The sequence below is a fragment of the Palaemon carinicauda genome, chromosome 9 (assembly GCF_036898095.1).
Source record: "Palaemon carinicauda isolate YSFRI2023 chromosome 9, ASM3689809v2, whole genome shotgun sequence".
In the NCBI taxonomy this organism is placed as follows: Eukaryota; Metazoa; Arthropoda; class Malacostraca; order Decapoda; family Palaemonidae; genus Palaemon; species Palaemon carinicauda.
In genome coordinates this window covers 79416257-79437653 of record NC_090733.1, presented here as the reverse complement: position 1 = coordinate 79437653, position 21397 = coordinate 79416257, and the positions used below count along the sequence as shown (strand labels likewise).

Below are 21397 nucleotides of genomic sequence, written 5' to 3'. Positions count from 1 at the left end.
CTCCTGATCCATTGGTTGTATAAGGGAAGTGATGTTGAGGGGAAGGAACTCCACTTGGACCTTGACATAATGGAGATCCATTGCATGTCCTCCTGCACAGTCTATCAAGAGGAGGACCTTAAAGGGCAGCCCATTCTGTGCGAGGTACAGGTTCACCTGCGGGATAAAGCAGTTCATGAACCAGTCGAGTGCGAGGGCTTTCGTTATCCATGTCTTTTTATTACTCTTCCAGTAGACGGGCAGCAAGACTTTGTTTTTGTTTTTCAAAGCTCAAGGATTCAATGACTTGTAAAATAAGTTGGGCTTGAGCATGAAGCCCGCGGCACTCCCCCACATGACGAGAGTGATGCGATCTTTGTGGGCCTTGAACCCTGGCTTCTTTACTTCATCCTTGTAAAGGAACATCCAGGACGGCATTCTCTTCCAGAAGAGGCTAGTCTCATTCATATTGAACACCTGCTCCAGGAGATAGCCACCTTCTTTAATTAATTTCTGGAACTTATCCTTGACATAACGAAGAGCTGCCTCTTGGTCTGCCGAGGCAGCCTCCCCATACAAAGGAACGCTGCGAAGGCCAGACCTCTTCTTGAATTTCTCGAACCAGCCCTTGCTGGCAACAAAACCCCGTTTTTCTCGTAGGGCAGGATCATCTTCTTTGTCGCCATCATCCCCTCTGTTGTCTTTGTTCGATTTTCCTTCAGGAACGAGGATATCATACAGGGTTTTGGCTTTGGTTCGAATCATGTTGGTATCGAGACTAAAATTCTTTTCCCGACAGTCCAAAATCCACATTGATAATGCATTCTCCATTTGTACAACCGTCTTATTACAAGGAGTCACAACGCACTTAGTGTCCTTGGCGAACTTTATTAAGGTAGTTTTACGGATTTTCATTTCATCTTTTTTAATTTAGCGAACCGTCGATTCATTTACTCTGTGAGTGCAGGCAACAGACGCATAGCTACTGCCTGCCTTAAGCATGTCCAATAATTTCACTTTCTCATTCACTGTCATCATTTTTCTCTTCTTCTTGGGTTCACTAGAGGATATAGGAGGTAGAGGAGGTTTAGGAGCCATTTTGAAGGGTGTTACAAGGACTATTTTGCAGTAAAAAGGCACAAAAAACTGCTAAAAGTTCCACGTGGCAAGACTAAGCAACACGAGCGAGAGAGAACAATGAATGCGGTCTCTCTTCGCAGTGTGCCTGGCAGGGAGAGATGCTGGGTAAAGCGTCTCGGCAGCTCGGCCAATTAGCTTGCAAGATTCTGGAGCGATGGCCAGCGAGTCAGAGAGGTGGATTTTGAGTTGCGCGCGTGTTGATACCTGATGTTCTAATGAACTCTCCCTGCCTTGTGCTATCGCCCACGTATCTTTCAGACCATTTTTTTCTAATTTTTTATTAATATTTTTGAAAATCTGCGAAACTTGAGCCAGGAAATGGCAAGGGATTATTGTATTATTTTACATCCACTAACAAATCAATTTTTTTTTTACTATTACAATTTGTTTACATCACAGAATCTTTTGCAAGAGTCATTATGACTCTCAATTGCAGGCTCCTAGTATTTAGTGCTTTGTTTAAATATAAGCTTCATGTTATAAACTGTATCTAATAATTTGATAACAAACAATGGCATAAGTTAAGCCATCTTTCCTACAATCCTAAGATTTGATAAGATATCATCATAGGACCAGGACTTTATCTTTTGCTGTCTTCCTCTTAGTGAATTAGAAATATAACTTTTACAGGTTTCTCTACTGATAATATTAATATAGTTAGATAAGTTTTCATTAAACCCATCAGAGATATAAATCATTCAATTATGCGATACTGCCTGGGTGTGCAACTAAATAAATAGTTACCTATAGCAGCTAAAAGCTGTTACAATTATTATATCAAAATTAAATCATAATTTGTAAAGAGATAAAATATTGATAAAAAAATGTGTGTTTAAGAAAAACTTTATGCAACAAACTACAGATTTTATTCTTATTCAAAATTATACATGATTGCTGAAATTTATTCCATGGTAATCTAGCTTCAAAATCTGAATTCCTCTTTAACGTGGAGTTTAAAGTAGTGGACACCTAGCTCATAGGGTTACAACGAGTGGGGACCTAGCACCACAACTCCCGATACAAAGCTGAGCATTAGCAATAGGCGTGAGAACACCTATTTCAGGTACCCAGGTCCCTCTTTTATATGCTTGCCAATGTTTCTTTCCGTAAGAGACAACTATCATCACTTACAGGAGACAAGAGAAACAGAATCACAAGAATATCAACTATTATTCGAACTTCCTGGACTTCTTGAACGTCTTTGTTGTTCTACTCCTGGATGTAACAGTGATGGCTTTAGCAAAGAAAAGGTAGTGGAAGGAAAAAGTTTGTCTAGCACAGACCGATGATGACACTCTCAGGGAAAGTGAGGAACTCTAAAGAGAAACACCAAAACCATCATATCTTTTAAAATACCTTGCACACTATCTATCAAAACCATTATATAACAAAATTAAAAAACAAAGACTGTCAGATAAGGATGCTGGAAGCACATATATATTCTCTTCTGGCTGAAAATAAAGTGAGAGCTCAGTGGTCTGTCAGATGGGTGGGGCTTGCCCATCACTAGGCACTAAGTACTAGCAGCTCATTAAAAGTTTCAACAGCCACATTGAATTTCAATGAAAGCATACTCCTATTAAAGGACGAGAGTTTATAGTCCTGTAAGAACTAATATTAATTCTGCATCGACATGACTGGGCCATGCATGATGGGTAACCATCATTAACAGATGATGATGGGGTTGTGACAAGGAGGTCAGAAGCTTAAATATGACAGGAGAGCTACCTATTGCCTGGTCGATTGTTAATAGTCCAGACAAAGAACAGCTGCACTAGATTCCAAAGTAACAAGTTGACCACATAACATCTGGGTGCCAGTATTTTAAGTGATGTCCATCCTAAATCTCTCTACGGTTATAAATGATTCTCTCTAAAAGATCATGAAATTTCAGTAAAGTTTTATTTTTAGCAATATTGTAGCGCATTAAAATCTTCAAAGCTTCCCCATCTAGTTCTTGGTAACTACCCCTACACTTTCCCATTTTATGAAAATGTTTGCTTTGAAAAAAGCGTAGCAACTATAACGTGCCAGGCTGGAGATTGCCGCTATCTTACTGTAGACATGAATTGAGCTTATGAATTTGGGTTCTATAGCTCAGCACTGGGGCCCGTGGTGCCATTAAATATCTCAGTGTGAACCTTGAGGGAAAAACACATGATGAAGGAAAGGAAGAATAGTAGAGATAAGGTAAAAGGATATACATCGAGCACAGCTAGGGCCAAAATGGAACGCTGTAAAGATGCTTGAGTAATGCCTAAAGTACCCTAATTTTGGTACACCTATGGCACTATTCCCCCTACGAGGATCCTCAACATGACAATGATACTATTCTTACCTTGCCTCCTAGAAACTATGAAATAATCTGCTGAGCAAAATAAGACTAAGGTTATTAGCAGCATGTCAACATTGATTTTCAACTTTGCCTTGTTAATGAGTGAGGAGACCGTGGGGCTAAGCTAGACCTTCTAGCACTTGGTTGTTGCTAGATTCATACTCTTGACTCTAGTTGTTATGCTTCTGACATCGTCACTCATTGTCACGAAATTATGCTTGACCATTGACACTCCGTGGTCACGGGAACACACCGTAGCTAAAACCTTGTTTCACTCAGATTTCTAACTAGCTGCAATATGAATAACGGAGTGACCAGTCATTCATTATTGCAGCAAAATCTAGTCTTACAGAATCCTTTAACAAGCCAAGTCTATTGAAATTTGAAAACACAAATCTTAATTTCATTCATTATATGAAACCCCTACAAAGTCCATTACCTGGAATCTAAATTCATTCTAATGACTATAAATACTAATGCATTTGGAAGCAAGCCAGTCCTTCTTTAATCTGTTGACCATGAATTAAGAAATTTGGAAGTAATTTGTATTTTTCATATCAACATCAACCTTGAGCTCTTTAAAGGGAATATATTTTCAGTAAAGCTAGAAACTAGCAATATGACATATTCATGGATAGTTTTAATTTTTCGTAAAGATAAAAACCTTTAGCTATTTATTAGGGGTATTACTTTCAGCAAAGCTAAAAGGATGAGCGATTAATATTTTAGCGACGGATAACTACTCATTCTGCTAAATAGCAGTGGGGAAGATGGGGGGGGGGGAATTTGCTAATGCTCCCGGTCCCACACCTGTGATTTAGCTCACTTCACTTGGAGGTAGGACTTCCAGGGGAATAGGGCTGGCAGGTAAGTTTGTATGAATAGCTAGAGGTTTGTATTGTTAGGAAAAATACAAATTATCTACGAATCTGTCATTTATTCCGTAACTGGAATACAAACCTACGCTATTTATTAGGGGTGACTCACCTATTAGGAGGGTGGACGTCCCTGCCAAACTGGCTTTTTGGCTATTTAGAATTGGTTTGTACTAAAAGTAAGGAGTCCCTACGCCCTGCTAAACTTTGTTATGCAAAGTCCGCGCCCTAAGAAAGCTGTGTGTTGAGATATTAGTAGTGTGACTGTACAGGTAAAAGTTATTCTGAGTCTTTCCAGGTAGAGCTGGATAATTTATATTTTTCCTTTCCATACAAACCATTAGCTATTTATTAGGGGAATTACTTTCGGCGAAGCTGAAAGGACGAGCAATTAAAATTTTAGCGAGGGTTGACTACCAATTCTGCTAAATAGCGGGGGTAGGGGTGGAAGCTTGCTACCGCTCCTGTTCACACACCTGTAATTTAGCTCACTTTGCTTGGAGGTGGGACTTCAAGGGGGATAGAGCTGGCAGGTAAATTTGTATAAATAGCTAGAGGTTTGTATCATTAGGAAAAATACAAATTATCTACGAAGTTGTCATTTGTTCCGTAACTGGAATAAAAACCTACGCTATTTATTAGGGGCAATGCCAAACTGGCATTTTGGCTACCCGGGGGCTCCTTATTTTGAATAGGTTTGTTCCAAAAATGAGGAGCCCCTGTGTAGCAAGGTACGCAGCCTACGCAAGCTGTTTGTTGAGATATTTAGTAAAGTGACTGACCAGGTAAAAGGTATTCCGAATCTTTGTAGGAAAATCTGTTGTAACCAAGACCTGTCAATATCACCTTGCCAGGATATTGTGACACAACAGTATTAACTTAATACTAGGTACACAAGGAAGCATGGTTTACTTGTAGTGATTCGAAGTCAGCTTGTGCAGAGATCCCAGGATGCTGCTTTCTCCAAGAGAGGGGAGGATGAAGAAAAGAATAAGAGCCAGTCAAACCTTTTCATTCACGACGACTAAAACCGGGTAATAGTGCCCTCAACCTTCTGCTACTTCTCGAATAAGGAGCTTGAGGTATTATAGCAGCTATTGTGCAGCCACCAAAGGGCCGATAGAGAACGTATCGAGCCTCCTGTGGGTCACATATTGCAGGTAGTGGGCTGTGAACTTATTTTGCAGTTTCCACACCCTGGCCTGTAAAAGCTGCGTCATTGAGAAGTTTCTCTGACATTGTCAGCTCTGGGGGTGATGTGAAGGAGGAGGTCCGGATTCAGGGCGTGGTTTATGACCTTGCAAATCTATGCAGAGATGGTAATCTTGGTGACACTCCTCTTGTTTCTTCCTTTCCTTACGAAAAATGCAGGCACACGAGGATGGGCTGCAGCTGTTCTCTTGAGGTACAGCCTCAGACACCTCACTGGGCAGAGTAAGAGATGATCAGGGTCATCTGTTACGGAGGAGAGACTTAAAACCCGGATGGAGACGAATCGAGGATTCTCCACTCCCAGATTCTGAGTCTTGGCAACAGATTCAGGGATGAAGTTGAACGTTACCTCTCCTCTCCTCGTTCCCTTGAATGAATGATGTTGCATGAGAACCATGAAGTTCACTGACTCGTTTGGCCGAAGCCAAAGCTAGTAAGAACACTGTCTTACAAGTCAGGTGGCGATCTGCTCCCTGGGGACTGGGGGCAGGTAAGTTTGTAACTTCGTATGAGTAAAGAAGGTTCTAGCGATGAGGAAATGTCCATTTTGTTCAGTCTAAGGGCGAGGCTTAAGGCTGGGTGATAGCCTATTACCTTTGAGACAAAGGCGCATTTCCTACGGCAAATACGCGAGGAATTCTGCTATTACTGGAATAGTAGCATCGAGAGGAGAGATACCCCTTCCACGACACCAGTCACAGAAGACTTTCCACTTTGTCTGGTAGACTACTGTTGATGATTTCAGCAGGTATCCAGACATCCTGCTCGCAACTAGTTGTGAAAATCCTCTCTAAGTGAATAGATACTGGATAGTATCCAGGCGTAAAGTTGTAACGAAGCTACGGCTTTGTAAAAAATTATGGTATATGGTTGTTTGAGTAGATTGTGTTGAGAAGGGAGTTCTCTTAGAGGCTCCACCAGGAGTTGCAAAAGGCTCAAAAACCATTCTGCATGATGCCATAGTGAAGCTATGAGTCATTGAGATGTTGACCAACATTCTGGCCTTGTTGAGTAGCCTCCTCATCAGACAGAACGGTGGAAAGGCATAAACATTGATGTTGTTCCACAGTTGCTGGAGTGCATCATGGCAGAGAGACTTGGTGTCTGGGACTGGGGACCAGTATAACAGGAGCCTGACGTTCAGGGCTGTTACAAAGAGATCCACAGTCAGAGAACCCCACATAGTCAGGAGTTTGTTAGCTACTAGATGATGCAAAGACCACTCGGTACTCGTTATCTGAAATGCTCTGCTCAAATTGTCAGCGAGCACATTCCTTTTCCCTGGAATGAAGCATGCCGATAGGGGTATCGATTGCATCTCGGCACATCTCAGTATTTCTACTGCTAGAAGGGATAGGGGCTGCAAAAAGGTACTTCCTTGTTTGTTGATGTTAGCCACCACTGAGTGGCCCGCCAGGAACTAGTGGAACTGTTGAAGGGCCAGAAAGACGGCCTTCATCTCTAAAAGATTTATGTGGAGGTACTCTTCTGACTCTGACCAGAGGCTTGAGGTCATGTGATGCAACACGTGGCCCCCCACCTTTTTTTTTTTTTTTTTTTTTTGAAGCTTCTGAGAACACCATCAAATCTGAAGGGAGGACAAGAAGATCCGCTCCCTTTCGTAGATTCTTGTCTGACACCCGCTATTCGAAGTCCATCTGTTCCGCTGATCCAATGGGGATCAGGATGTCTGGAGAATCAAAAGCATGAGTCCACCAGGACTTGGGTCGCCACTGGAGAGATCGAATCCTGAGGTGACCGTTGGGAACTAGACGGGCCAAATATGAAGGGCCTGAGAAGGGGTAGCCACATCTAGGCTGGAAGTTCTTATTATCTGAGAAAGGGTCTTGCAACCTTTCTCAGCCTCATTGTCCTATTGCCTGATAGGAAGACTTTGTTGAGATTGGTGTCTAATATCATGCTTAGGTAGACCAGTTTCTGCATAGAAAGCAGGGAGGACTTCTTGAGGTTTACCATGATTCCCAGATCTTCACAAAACATCAGAAGTTTGTCTCGGTGTTGAAAAAGGATTGACACCGAGTCCGCTAGGATTAGCCAGTCGTCCAGATAACGGAGGAAACGGATGCCAATACTGTGTGCCCAAGATGACACTAGGGCAAACACTCCGGTGAAGACTTGAGGTGCTGTGGAAAGACCGAAGCACAGTACGCTAAACTAGTATTTCCTGTTGGCTCTCTTAAGTACTTCCTTGAAGACAGATGGATAGGGATCTGGAAGTACGCGTCCTTTAGATCCAGTGTGCACATGAAGTCTCATGGTCTTACCACTTGTCTGACTGTTTCTGACATCTCCATGCTGAACGGAGTTTGCTTGACAAATGTATTCAAAGCTGAGAGGTTGATGATGGGTCTTCAGCTTGCAGACACCATTTTTACTAGAAAGAGTCGACTGAAGAAGCCTGGGGACTCGTTGAGGACCTCCTGGAGAGCGCCCTTCTTCAACAGAGTCTGGACTTCTGCCCGGATGGCTAGCGCCTTTGCTGATCCCATTGCAAAAGAGTCTACTGACACTGGATTCCTAGATGCGATACCCTGAACGAATAACGGAGACTGTCCATGGTTCGGCCCTGAGCTGCTTCCACCTATTCCAGCAACTTTGTAGGCATCCCCCCACTGGTGTACAAGGGGGGGAATGCTTTTCCTAGCGTTTGTGGCCTCAGCCGCTCCCTCTACGAAATTTTTCCTTCCCTGTCGGACTTAGTGCCTTCCCTGTCTTTGGTCGTAAAGGGCTTCTTAGACACCACTGTCTTTGCTGTTTTCTTGTTTGTCGATGTCTTAGCTGGACGGAACTGCTGAGGAGTTGGTGGTTTAAAGGGCTTAGAAGTCAAAGACCTCTGGAGGAGCGATTCCTGGTGAGACTTCCTCCATCTCTCAGCATCTTGTTCCACATCCTTTTGCTCAAAAAGAGAGGATCTCTCTAGAGAGGAGTTCCTGAGCCAAGCGTTCTCGGCATTCAGGATCTGCTGATGGAATCTCTCAGAAACAGCATCCCGACGTTTCAGGATGGTGTTCGCCCATAAGTTCAAGACTTAATGGGCGAGAAACTTGATGGTGTGAGTGCCTGAGAAAAGGAAAGTTTCCATTGCTTTCCTGTGTATTGCTGGGAGATTTCTTCGGTTACTACACTAGATTCCCAGGGTCTCCAACCAAAGATCAAGCCACGAAATAGCCTGCATGGCAAACTTTGTGACCTTTTCCTGGTTGAGGATCTTGGCTGACGAGAAGGTCACCTGGCGATTGGAAAGCCTCTCGAGAGAGACTATCTTGGTGAGCTCTTCGAGAGAGTGGTGGAATGAAAGAGCTGGGCAGGGCTCATCCAAAACTTTAAGATACCTCCTCTGCTGAACGCGTGGAGGTTGGAGAAGCTTAGCGGTAGAATCCCAACGTTGAGAGGAGGAGAGCTCGGAGGGCTGTTGGGCGATCTTTGCTCAGGTACTCATTAGCCCTTGAGAACAGGGTAAGGCTGCACTGATCTTAGAGGGCTTCTGAGTGCTAAAGACATGATCTAAGACCATGTCTGTGCCTTCTCATGGGTGTATCTCCTGGTTGGTAAACCTGTTGAGTACCCTGATGAGAGTCAGAGATATCCTCTCAAGGTGGGTCATGAACATTCCTTGAGTGACTGCTATTCCCTGAAGGCCTGAATGTACTTGAAGAGAACTTTGATTCTTTCAGAGAAAGGAGATAGGACTCCAGCATCGAAGGCAGGATGGAGTTGTCCTTCCTGACTTCAGCTGGTGGTGGAGAACTCCCTGTGCAAGCAGAATTTTCCTCCAAAGGTGGAAGGGAGGAAATTCAAACCTCTCGAGACTCCCTCGGCCGAGGTGAGACAGGAGAGCTTCCTTAGGGCAATTCAGGAGAGACAGGCCTCGAAAGCCTAACAGGATTCAGTTCCACCCTAGAGGATGTTACTGCGTCTGAGACGCCTCTTTTTCTCTTCAAAACGAAGCAGCCAAGGTTCTTTGCTAGAGATCTGCTGGAGCCATCAGATTTTGTGAGGTCTCCAAAGAGCAGGATGATAAAGCAGGCCCGAAGACTTGTACAAGTGCTCTAACCATGGCACTGAACCAAGGCTGTCTGCTGATGGTGGCACTGTCAGAGAGAGCTCCTGAAGAGAAAGAGATCAATGGGTTCCTATGAGGATTCTCGACCGATGGTTGATGTGGTGAGTCCACTTTTGAAGATGGAATCTTCAGAATGTTGAACCCTTCTGTGAAGCCTCTTCCTCCTTTTCCAGCAGGCATGTTGTAATACGTTTGGGGGGAGGCGAATGGGTCAATGATCACCTGTCAAAAAGTTTGTTTATCAGCTTCTTTTGACTCTTAGGCAAGTGCAAAGGAGAGTGCTGGCGCATTGGCGAGCGCTGGTGAGCGCTGATGAGCCAGAAAGCGCTTGTGCACAGGAGAGCGCTGGTGATTAAGGAAGAGCTGCCCAGGAGAGCACTGATGAACTGGAGAGCTCTGGTGAGTAGGTGAATGCTGGTGCACAGGAGAGCACAGGAGTCCAGGTGAGTGCTGGCAAGACGGAGAACTCTGGTGCTCAGGTGGGCGCAGGCGAGCATTGATGAGCTGGAGAGCGCTGATGAGTTGGCGAGCCCTGACAAGCTAGATAGTGCTGGTGCACAGGAGACCACTGGCACACAGGAGAGTGCTGGTACACAGGAGACCACTGGCACACAGGAGAGTGCTGCCGCAAAGGAGAGCGCTGGTGCGCAGGAGAGCGCTTGCGAGCTGGTGAGCGCTGATGCGCAGTCAAGCGTTTGCGAGCTGGAGACCGCTGAAGGGAGGGAGACCGCAGAAGCTCAAGAGAGCGCTGAAGTGCAGGAGAGAGCTGTTGTGCTGGTGAGCGCAGGTGCGCTGGTGAGCATAGGTGCGCTGGTGATCGGGGGTAAGCTGGCGAGTGGTGGTGAGCCGGCATATGCTAGTGTCTTGAACTTCGAGAACATGCTAGAGAGTGCCGGTGATCAGGAAATCGCTGGGGCATTGGAGAGCGCTGAAGTGCTGGAGATCGCTGATCCGCTGGAAAGCACTGACGCGCTAGAGAGCGTTGATGCGCTGGAAAGCGCTGGTGTGCTGGAGAGGGCTGATGAGATGATGGTGAGCTCCTCTGCACTGATGAGTGCTGGCACGTAGGAGAGTGCTGGCGCTAAGCCAAAGGTCTGGAGGGTGAGTGATGTCTCAGAACATCACGAGAAAGGAACGGAGAAGGCAGGTCAGAAGGTTAGCCCTTTGGAAGGGCGAACATCCTCCATGGGGGATCACGAGCGATCCACAGAAGAGTTCAAGACTGAAGTCTGAGGACTAGCAGCAGTGTCATCAGGAGAAGGTCCAGGAATGGGCAAATGTCGAGGGCCAGGAGATGACAGAAGAGGAGTCTCCCCTGCGCGGGAAGACTGGGAAGACAAGGCTGAAGAGCCGGAAAGGCCCCTTTTCTCCGATATCGAAGGACAACCTCTAAGGTGAAGCAAAGGGCAAGCTTTGCATGAACGATAATGCCCTCTGGGGGCCGGGGAATCATCAAGCTTACCTTTAGAAGCAGCAGTCCTCCGCAGAGAAGCCTATATAAGTGAACTCCTCCTTCGTGGAGAAACCCTCACAGGAGAGACTGATAAAAGGCTTTGCTTCCTCATTGAAGGATGATCAGTAATGGGGGAAGCGCAATCGGCAGCAACAGCTGAGGATTCTAAAGAGACAGGGGCATCAGCAGCAGCAGTAGAAGGTGCATCTGACGCTACTACGTCGACGTACACCAGAGGATCCACCTCTGAAATTGAAAAAAGTCTGCACACTAGCACCACGGATGATGAGGTGCAGCAAGGAGTCCTTGGAGGGTGGACCTGGAAGCCCCAAGGACGACCATACCTGTACAAAAGGAGAAAGACATAAGGTTTCCCCCTGCTGGAGAGGTGGGGCTGCTTTGCTAGGGGAAGCAACACCATCTCTCGAGGACTGGGGTTAACCAACAATAAAATGGCCTACGCTTCTATTCAGATGATTTTGAAACTTTAAACTTAAGACATATATAAATGAAGAGGTAACATTACTTTTAAAAGGGTACTTTTAGATAATTATAATAGCAAGAACATCATGTTTAATTTGGTAGTCTGATTATACAAAATGGTAGGAGAATTTTTGAAATTTCTTCATAAATGTTCGTTTGCTCCATAGTTGGAATACAAATCTACGCTATCTTTTAGTTGTTATTACTTTCAGCGAATATGAAAGGACAAGTCATTAAAATTTTAGCGAGGGTTAACTACCCATTCCCCTAGTTAATGGGGTTATGGGGGTTAGCTTGCTCTCTTTGCTGGAGGAATCATCCAAAGTGGAGACCAACAGGTGAAGGAAGTCTTTTCCGCAGACGTGAAAGACATGACCAATATTTGTTCCCATAGTCAGCGGTTCTCCCCACAAACAGGAAGATTGATGACAAATGGTTGAAAGGACTCTGCCTCGGAAGGCCGAGTTCCAGCAACTAGAGGTGATCCCCTTGGCTGCACTCTCCCATCCACGATTTCTAGCTCAAGTTGAAGGTCAACATTGGGTGTTGCCTGAGAAATGAGCTGAAGCTTAAATCTGAGTTCTCCTCGAAGTGCGTGATACCCCTTGGCCGTAGGAAGGTTGCCCTCATCTCTGAGAGGTTTAAGAGATGGTAATGTTCACACTCTGACCAGAGCCCGGAGGCCAAGTGGTATAGCATGCACCCCCTTCCCTTCTTTTGATACATCGGAAGGAAGCGTTCAGTCCAGGTAACGGGATCTCCTATTCCTGCCCTTACTCATGCACCAGCAGAAGCTGGATTCAAAGAAATCCGATGCAGGCTTGACAAACCCGAATGAAACGGTGACTTAAGGGGGTCGTCCGTTATGGTGTTTGACATAACTTTAAAAAATTTAAAATAGTTTTATTGTTTCTATGTATGCAGATATATCGTACATGCTATCCAGAAGTTTCAGCCAATTATTTTTACAATTAATGAAGATAAAGCGGTCTTTAAATGGTGACGTCATCTATAATGCGTCGTCTGCATGACTGAGTTTGACAGAATAGTCTTTGCGTGTATAATTTTGCATCGATATAGCTATTTTTTCACTTATATTTTGAAATCTCGTACGTCTGGCAGAGATGGAAGGCATTGGTAGAGGGTAGGCGAACACAAACTGCAATCTACGAGAAGAACAGCCAGAGTTTCCAAAGATATATAGAAGTTACGTTGCATGTCTGTTTGTTTACTTGTAGATAGTATTTATTGTACATTGTGTTTTCACATTTTCCTCGTGAACGTTATGGCAATGCCAATGTTCCCTAAAGTCAAAGAAAGAACAAATACTAAGCAGAGAGCAACAAAAAAGGACCAAAAAGAGAGGGAAAAAGGAAAAAGAGTAGAAAGCTGGAACATTCTAACTAAAACTCTGGCAAACAATGAGAGGCCGCTGGCAACTCATGACACCCTTATACCAAGTACATTAGTAAACATAGGGTTTAAATACCTCGTCTGGGGAGTCCACATGTAGGAAGAAACAATAAAAGTACAAAGTAAGATTATCATAATAATGTTATCTTGATTTTTTTTTTTTTTTTTTTTTTTAGACGAAAATTTATAGCAAAACCTTTGGGAGCTCACAGCTCAAAAACATACTCATTCACACCTATGTATATTTTTCTCAGTTATTTATTGTTTGATTTGAAAAAGAAGGATATTATTGAATAGAGGAATAAAAATCCCACAATTTTGTGTAACAGAGTTTTTATTTTCCTTTCTCTCTTTTCTCATGATTATTTTATGTCTAAACGAAGAAAATAAAAAAAAATCAATGAAAAAAAGGAAAAAGAAAACTCGAAAATCTGTCACACAGAAATATTTGATTTATAAAGAGGTTTTTATGGTGATTTTCAATACAACTGGTGTCATATTAGCGGAGAAAAATATACCCAATCTGTTTTTTTTTTTTAAATCAGTATTTTTGCTAGTAAATCAAAATGATTTTGATCAAATAAAGTGAAATTTTTACATGATGAAGGTATTAAATATGTCTAAAACATATATAGAAATTGTGTATTTTTAATCACTAGAAAAATAATGCAGGACATAGTGGATGGTCCCCTTAAGAGACGTAACCACTGATGGCTGAAAGTGCTTCTCGTAGAAAGATGAGACTCCTGTCCTCATCATAGGATCCCGTCAATCTGCGGAAAAATCATCTGCATGACAACGATGAACATATCCAAGGGTGCCTGTCTCTGATAAGGAAGCCGGGGTATCTCGAGATTTACTTCACAGGGAAAAGTCTCGGTGGTGACGAAGGCCAGTCGCAGAGTCTGTTAGGTTCAGTCCATTGTACTGAAGTCTTCAGTGATCGAAGCCAAACCTGATGAACTAGGTTGACAGTGGGGTAGACCCTCTCGTGAAAACTGCTAGATCGTCGATGATACTTCCTTGATGACGGCATTCTGGAATCTAGGAGTAGGAGTCCTAGTGGTGGAACATACCCAGGAAGTCCTGTATGCTAACTGCTAGGTTGACTGTATGCTCTCTCCTCACCGAACAGAGTTTGATAGAGTAACTTGTTCCAGGAGGAGAGGATGAAACTGGAGACTCTCTACACTATAGGAGGAACTGACTGGAGAGGCTTGGAGAGACCTCAATGAAACACCATTCTGTCCAAAGATATGATGCCTGAGACGGGCGTCCAAATGGATGTTTGAATCATGTAGGTAAAGAGAAGATCGTCCTCACACTTCCATAGATGGGAGAAAGAAAGAAAGTGTATTCTTTTGTAGCTAAGCCGTGAATTCTCTGTCCTTGTTGAAAAAAGATGTGCACTCCAACTCGTAGGAGGGGACCCGCCAGAGGGCAACCTCCTCAAGGATAAGCAAAAGGGAGTTATCTCTTAGATAAAAACATCAGTGGTATCCTCACCATCCCTCTCCCAGCTACAACCAAGAGGCATTTTCTTTGGTGAAGCGAAGGACAAGGAAGTCCGCATCTCCATTAGAGCAGCTACAACTGGAGAAGTAGCACTTCAACACCAGTCACAGTTGTGTTTCCAGGCAGCCACCCGTCTAAGTACTGACCAGACGTTTTTACTCAAGAAGATAATTAAGTTTTAACAGTAATATACATCCGAAAAGTATAATGGTAGATTTTAAAAAAGCTATGATGAATAGCATCTCAACTGTATTTCCTTATACGGAAATCAAAGAGTGTTTCTTCCACTTTAGCCAGATTATTTACAGAAAGATTCAGGAAGTTGGTCTTCCACTATTGTATAACAGTGATGCCAGCTTTTCTTTAAAAATGCTGATGATTCCATCTCTAGCTTTTTATATACCAGATAAAGTAGATGAAGCTTTTGAGGTAATTGCAGAACATTTACCTGAAGAAGCAAATGAGGCACTGAATTATTTTGAAGATACTTATATCGGCAGACCAACTCGAAGATTCCGAAGACCCGCAAGATTTGATGTAAGTGTTCGGAGTATGCAGTGGATGGTTGTCTTCGAAGTTTTGCTTCATTAGTTGGTTGTTTCCATTCTAACTTTCGGACTTCCATACTCTGTATTAAAAAAGAACTGGCATTACCAGATGTTTATGTCACTCAATTCCTTGCTGGTTATCCTTGAGTGCAACAGAAAAAGGCATATAAGAACACTGCTCTACGGATCAAATGTGTTATAGATGATTTGGAAAATAGTTCAATTGTAAATTTTTTGGGAGGCATAGCTTTTAATACTCTCTTCTAAATTAATAGCAGTCGCCACTCTTACCTTTTAATTTTTTAATCTCAGGATTTAAATAATGTCTAATTACATTATAGATTATGATGCCATTTTGTTTTATATCTCGCCTTTTTTTTCAATTTGTTGTATGAAAATGTAATATATTACTTTACTGATACATGTTTTTATTTTTTACCTTATTACCTTATGCAGGGGATTATTACTGGGGGGATACTTTGCATGGGGGATTTTCCATCGGGTAATTTTTTCCTCAAGGGGGATATTTTCCTAGAACCAACCCCACGTTGCTTGTCTTCACTGACTGGACGACGAGCGGTGTTTTTGACTTGGTAAGGCCATTCAAGCTAAGGGTTGGTCGAATATGCTTCTCCGGAGGAAAATCCTGTTGAATTCAATCACCTTTAACAGCAGGAAGGAAAAAAGGGAAGGACAACCCCATGGGGTTATATCTCCTGATGCAGAAAGGAAGGACCAAGGAGAGGAACCATAGAGTCAGCCAAAGAACCGTGACAGAGATCCGACATTTTCTCGAACTTGTGGAGAGAGGGGAAACAAATAACACCAAGGGTTTATGTTCACAGGATTCGTTCAGAGTCATCAGAGAGGAGGCAGAGGCGAGTGGTTAGAAGACTTCTGTTGTGGCAACGGCTGTGTAGAGCAGTGTTCTACCTGCCTGGCGGTGGTATATAGGCGATGGCGCATGCCCAATTAACAAGGCTCTTTCATTCAATAAAAATGTTGACTTGTAAGGTAACCATGTATCAAAAGAGACCCAAAAGAAGAAACTGGGAGCAGAAGAGGAGACCTAGTCCCGTAGACAAACAGCACATCATCTCATTAGTAGTAGTAGAAGTGGTAATAGAAGTGATCGTGGTCCGATGAAAACATTCGTATGGGATGAACGTTTGAGAGCGCTGACGAGAACTCGCGAGCATATGAATGCATAGGGAAAGCAATAGCACTGTACTTGTGTGAAACAACAAGTTCTCAGTAGCAAGTAAGATAATAAGCACCAAGGTTCACACTTGTGCTTTAACCCTCTAATTGACAGAGACTGCAGGATTAGGTTCCAGGAGGGGAGTGTGTGCTAAACTCCTTTAACTGTATGTCATGTTAAGCACTACCAGAGTAGTACCACCCCCAGAAAAAAAGGTTATCTAGCTCATCATTGAAGCTCTGCGTCATCCAGATGAAGAGAATTGCTCAGATACTCAAAAAAGATCAAGGAAGCCATAGCGGTTAGAGTGCTCTGCGTAAGGCAAAGAGAGCAAGAGGGTCTCGCTGGGAAGAAATCTGCAATCCTTACCAGAGAAGATCTCCATAGAATGAAGGAGGAGAAACCCACCTCAAGGGTCAAGGCTTCTGAGATTCTTCGGTGTCTATCGGGGATGCTACCCGCAAGCAGGAAGGGCTATCGGAGGTTACTGGAAACCAGAAACCTGAAAGGCAGCTGAAACACGATCGCATGCTGATGGGAGATGGCAAGGTGGTAGGTGACACCGATCGCCGAGGAGCTGGAGATATAACAGAGAGCTGGTAAAAGCCTAGAGGCTGACGAACTCGTAAAATCTTCCTCCATTTAACGGCAAGCCATGAGGGAACGGTTTTCGATGGTCAGGGTAAGAAAAACTCGAGAGCTGCTTCTTGCTCAGAGGACGACACTGAACCTCATCACTGCGGTTGACCTCGTTCCGAGTTTAGTCGAGAAGCTGCCGGATGATGAGCCTGTGGGGGGTAATCCAGAGATTTGGGCAAGAGACGAGAGTGCGCCGGCTGAAAGGCAAGACTACCATTGACGATCTTGCTCTGGTGAAGAATGTAAGTCACAGGGTGACAAGTGACAATCATGCAACAAAATTTTGGCGATAACTAGATGGAGGTCATGAAGAGACTGGTAAACAATGAGCAGCCAGTGAACTGCTAACTGCTGGCAAGTGACAAGCAGTCAGAGAAAGACGAGAGAGTGGAGACAGACGAGCAGCTGACAAACCACGAACAGCTGGCGATTGACTGGCAGTCTGAGAGTGACGAGTGACTGGCAAACGCCGCAAGGCTGGCAAACGGGGAGTCAAAGGAAATTCCACATAAGCAGGCGAGTGTCAAGAATGTGTAGACTGGGGGCAAGAATATCGATAATGATCTCCCGATGGCGATAGATGAGACATGTCACGATGTGACGAGTGACACTCTCTAGAAGAAGGACAATCTCGGGGTGACGAGTGACGAACAGCAGATGAATAGCGAGTTGAAAGTCGGCATCAACAGCTATCTGTGATACGTATTCAAAGCTAATTTCTAGCTTCACACGGAAGAGGTCCCCTAACTGGAACACCCGAAGGAACCTAGTCTGCCACTGCTCTCATTCCTATGCCTGATTAAAAGGAACAAAATAGCAGAAGCAGAGAGTGTTGCAGAGACTGACCCACTCACTGAAGGGACCTAATCTTTGAAGGGAAAGGTCGAAGTGCTGATCAAGAGCTGCCCAAGGAGCAGGAAGACAGAGTCGTGACAGGACAGGGACAGCAAATTCCACAGGAACAATGGCTCTGTTATTCTACATTGTCTGACTTAGCCAAACGAAGATGTACTACACCGCTAGGATTGAGGAAACATAAAAAGAATGAAAGAAAAACTCCCTTGGGAGAACAACCTAACCCACAGACAGGAAAGAAGTCCCTCGAGAGAACAGAAAGCATACTAAGGACTGCGCATTCCCTTCACTTACTGCCATCATTGGATGGAGGAGTGTGTCGTTGTAAGAACTGTAAAAAAGTATTACTATTAATCAATTAGCTGACGAAAACAAAGTTATCATTTCAAATTAATTACTGCAGAAAAAACATTTGGAAGAACAATCTAACCCATTAACAGGAAAGGTGTTCCCATGCAGAGGATCTGCCGGCCACCCATGTAATGAAGGAGAGCGGTGTCGTCAGCGATGAAGAGCAAGTCCGAAGTTAAGCTCTAGGCAGGTCGCAAGCGGTCTTCCTTAGAAGAACTCGCAGGGAGCGAGGGACGTCAACATCCAAATGGAGAAGGAGTATTCACATAAGGACAACTCCCCTAAGGTGGAGGCCAGGTCGCAGCACTCAGAGAAGTGGGGGAGGTCACCAGCACAAACATTGGCAGGCGTCAAAGGGGAAAACCTTGAGAACATGCTGTACTATGCTGTCACACAAACAGTAACATTCACTGTAATGAAAAGAATGAATGAATATATTTAAAATCATGAAATAGATATCTTAATATATAAAAGAAGTCCATATAAGAATATAAAAAAAAAATAAGTCAAATGGCTGGTTATGTCTTGAACTGAGCGAAAGAGAACGTCTCTCTCACTGAGCCAAAAGTAAAAGTGGTTATTCAGCACAGGTGTGTGAGTGAGTGGGGTAGTAAATTACCCTCCACCGCTCAGCTAGCTAGCAAGCCGATGGATAACCCTTGCTAAAAGTCTTATGGCTCATCTTTCCGCTTCGCAATTAATATACCCTATAAATAGCGTTGGTTTGTATTAGTGACAAAACAATTACACATTGACATATATTTTTTTTTATGAGCAATACTAATAAATAATCGACTACTTCATACCATACTTATTAACCAAACAACTAGCGATTCTATGATTTTTGTACAAAAAAAAAAAAAATCACTGCTGTGTCTACCACCTATGATCTCCATCATTAAAAGTGGCACACAATTATAGAGACATCCCTCATGGAGCTAAATAAGAAGATGTCTCAATTTTTAAAACACAAAAACTTAACAGAGAGAACCTACCCAAAGAGCTTTCAGATCTGAATATCACTACAATTAGGAAACCAACTGAGTATCCTTCAGAGTCTAGTAGGGATCGGAAAGGTAGACGAAGAAGGTACTCGGACCATTTCCTACTGTTGTTGTCAGTAGAATCTGAAATACTAGGCTCATGCACTGGTTACTCGAAACCAAGGCAAAACAATCACAGGGTTAGTTCCATTACTCCCTTCTCGAGAAGGCGAGTGAATGCCTAGGGAATCCTATTTCTTACCCATACCAGGCCAATGGTGGTGGGTCAGTGTGGGAGTGGTCAACAAAGCTTGTGTATCAGTCATAGCTGTCAAAGCAGGATCTCCCAAACCTATGGTAATAACCGTATTACTCACTCCTGGCAGAGGCGAGCAGCTTTCTAAAGCAAGGACCTCCCAACTATGTTACAGCAGGACTGGGGAGGATAGGTGTCAATTTTCTTTTTTACCTGACCAACGGTGCTGGTGCTCAGTCCCTAGTTGGACTGGTCAATAGCAACTGATCAAAGGATATAGCTCGACCAGATCTAATGACAGCAGTTAGTGGGAGTTCAGATACTCCATCCTGGAAAGTTAATAGGGCTTTCTTAGGGACAGGGTGTTTCTCCCATGGAGCAGTGAAGGTCACTGCATAAGCTTACCCACACCCTGCCTAAGGTATTGTTGCCTGGACCGTATACCTGAAACCTAGGCAACGGCTGTAGCTGTTATACCAGGCTCAACATCCTTGATCAAACCTGAAGGTACCAGCTAGCTGGTAAGATGTCACTCCCTTTAGGAAATAAAAAGAAGTCACTAGAACTCTCAAGAAACCTTAGGAAATGCATCCTACGAGCTTTATACTACTCCTACTTCTGAAAAATATTTGCAGAAGAGAATAGGAAAAAGGAAGAGACATTTGTAGATGAGGAATAATTGAAACATCTCGCATCTTCCTGTACCAGCCTTTTTTCCTGTTACCACATGGGATTCAGTGTTTCTTGGTTGTTAAGGAAACAGTATACTGCAACCCTAAATTTGCTGATACAACAACTGAGGATGATTTCAATTACTCAGCATTCATAGATACTACATGCCTGATGTAGGATGATTCCCAAGAAATTTGCTTAAATGTCCACATTTGAGAGATTAAAGTGGTACTCCTGTCGGAAGTAATATGCTCAGGGAAACTAAATCTCACTACCCATCCTGAGAGTAGGGCAGTTGGAAGACCCAAGAAAGCTGGGTAAACCAGTTGGAGTCGTTGCAGCAGGACATGAAAGTTGCTCTGAGAGGGTAATGGAAAAACTCAACCATATATTGCCAAATTATGGAAAGCTATTGTTCACCTCTATTACTTCATCATAATTTAAAACAATTCACCACATGGGAACAAGTTGAAATTATGAAAATATAGAATTATAAAAAAAAAAACTAGCTTGGTTTCCTCACTAAACGACCTAGAACTGACATCGTCAACTTTTTACATGTTTAACCAAACAGAAGTTCGTGATGCAAGCATACATTTGATATATATGCAAAATATACAATATACTAAATTAGCAATCGAGTAATTACTCAAAAGGGTCACTATTTGTGTATTGTATATTTTATGAACACTTCTGAGTAAATAATCCATTTTTAAGTTAGTGTATATCTTGAATATACAGTATATCATATATACGATGGCATCACGAACTTCTGTTTGGTTGGACTCTGTTCAATGTTGACGATGTCAGTCCCAGGTCGTTTAGTGAGGAAACCAGGCTAGTTTTTTTATTTTAGATTTTTTTTCTTTTTTTACAATTTCAACTTGTTTCCTATGTGGCTTATTGTTTTAGATTATTAAAAAGTAATAGAGGCAAACAATAGCTCTGTATGATTTGGCAGTATATGATATGGAGAGCTTGGTCTTGAAAACAAATACTGTATACTTAAGCCTTATTGGGTCGTTTAAGTCTACCTAAATGATTTTATGCTATTCTACTTTCTCCAAGAATGTAATACACTAAACAAGCTACCTTTAAAGTAAACCAGCCTGGGACTATTAGGTTTACACAATCACCAAAGCTACCAAAAATCCTAAAGTACGCTTGAAAGATTGGGCCACTTACATAGTTTTCCTGGGTATTGGCAGGATATGATTCATATTTTTACCCATTTCTAATATTTGAGCGTCGTATGATAAAAGGAATGATGTCACAACATTATTCAGTCTAAATTATTTTAGTTTAATCTAGAGGATCTGTAACTTAAGTAAAAAAAAAAAAAAAAAAAAAAAAAAAAAAAAAAAAAAAAAAAAAAAAAAAAAAAAAACGTAAGGATGGCCTTT

At 43.0% G+C, this 21397-nt stretch overlaps 2 protein-coding genes across 2 annotated transcripts; one reads left to right on the top strand and one right to left on the bottom strand.

The window, feature by feature from the left end:
* Window positions 1-270: 270 nt before the first annotated feature.
* Window positions 271-894, bottom strand: LOC137646503 (tigger transposable element-derived protein 1-like). Its single transcript, XM_068379609.1, has one exon. It carries the CDS (start codon window positions 892-894, stop codon window positions 271-273), a length of 624 nt encoding a protein of 207 aa, XP_068235710.1.
* A 9043-nt stretch (window positions 895-9937) lies between these two features.
* LOC137646502 (uncharacterized) lies at window positions 9938-10693 on the top strand. The gene is made up of 2 exons (XM_068379608.1): window positions 9938-10024; window positions 10115-10693. Exons 1-2 carry the CDS (start codon window positions 9938-9940, stop codon window positions 10691-10693), a joined length of 666 nt encoding a protein of 221 aa, XP_068235709.1.
* Window positions 10694-21397: the final 10704 nt, after the last annotated feature.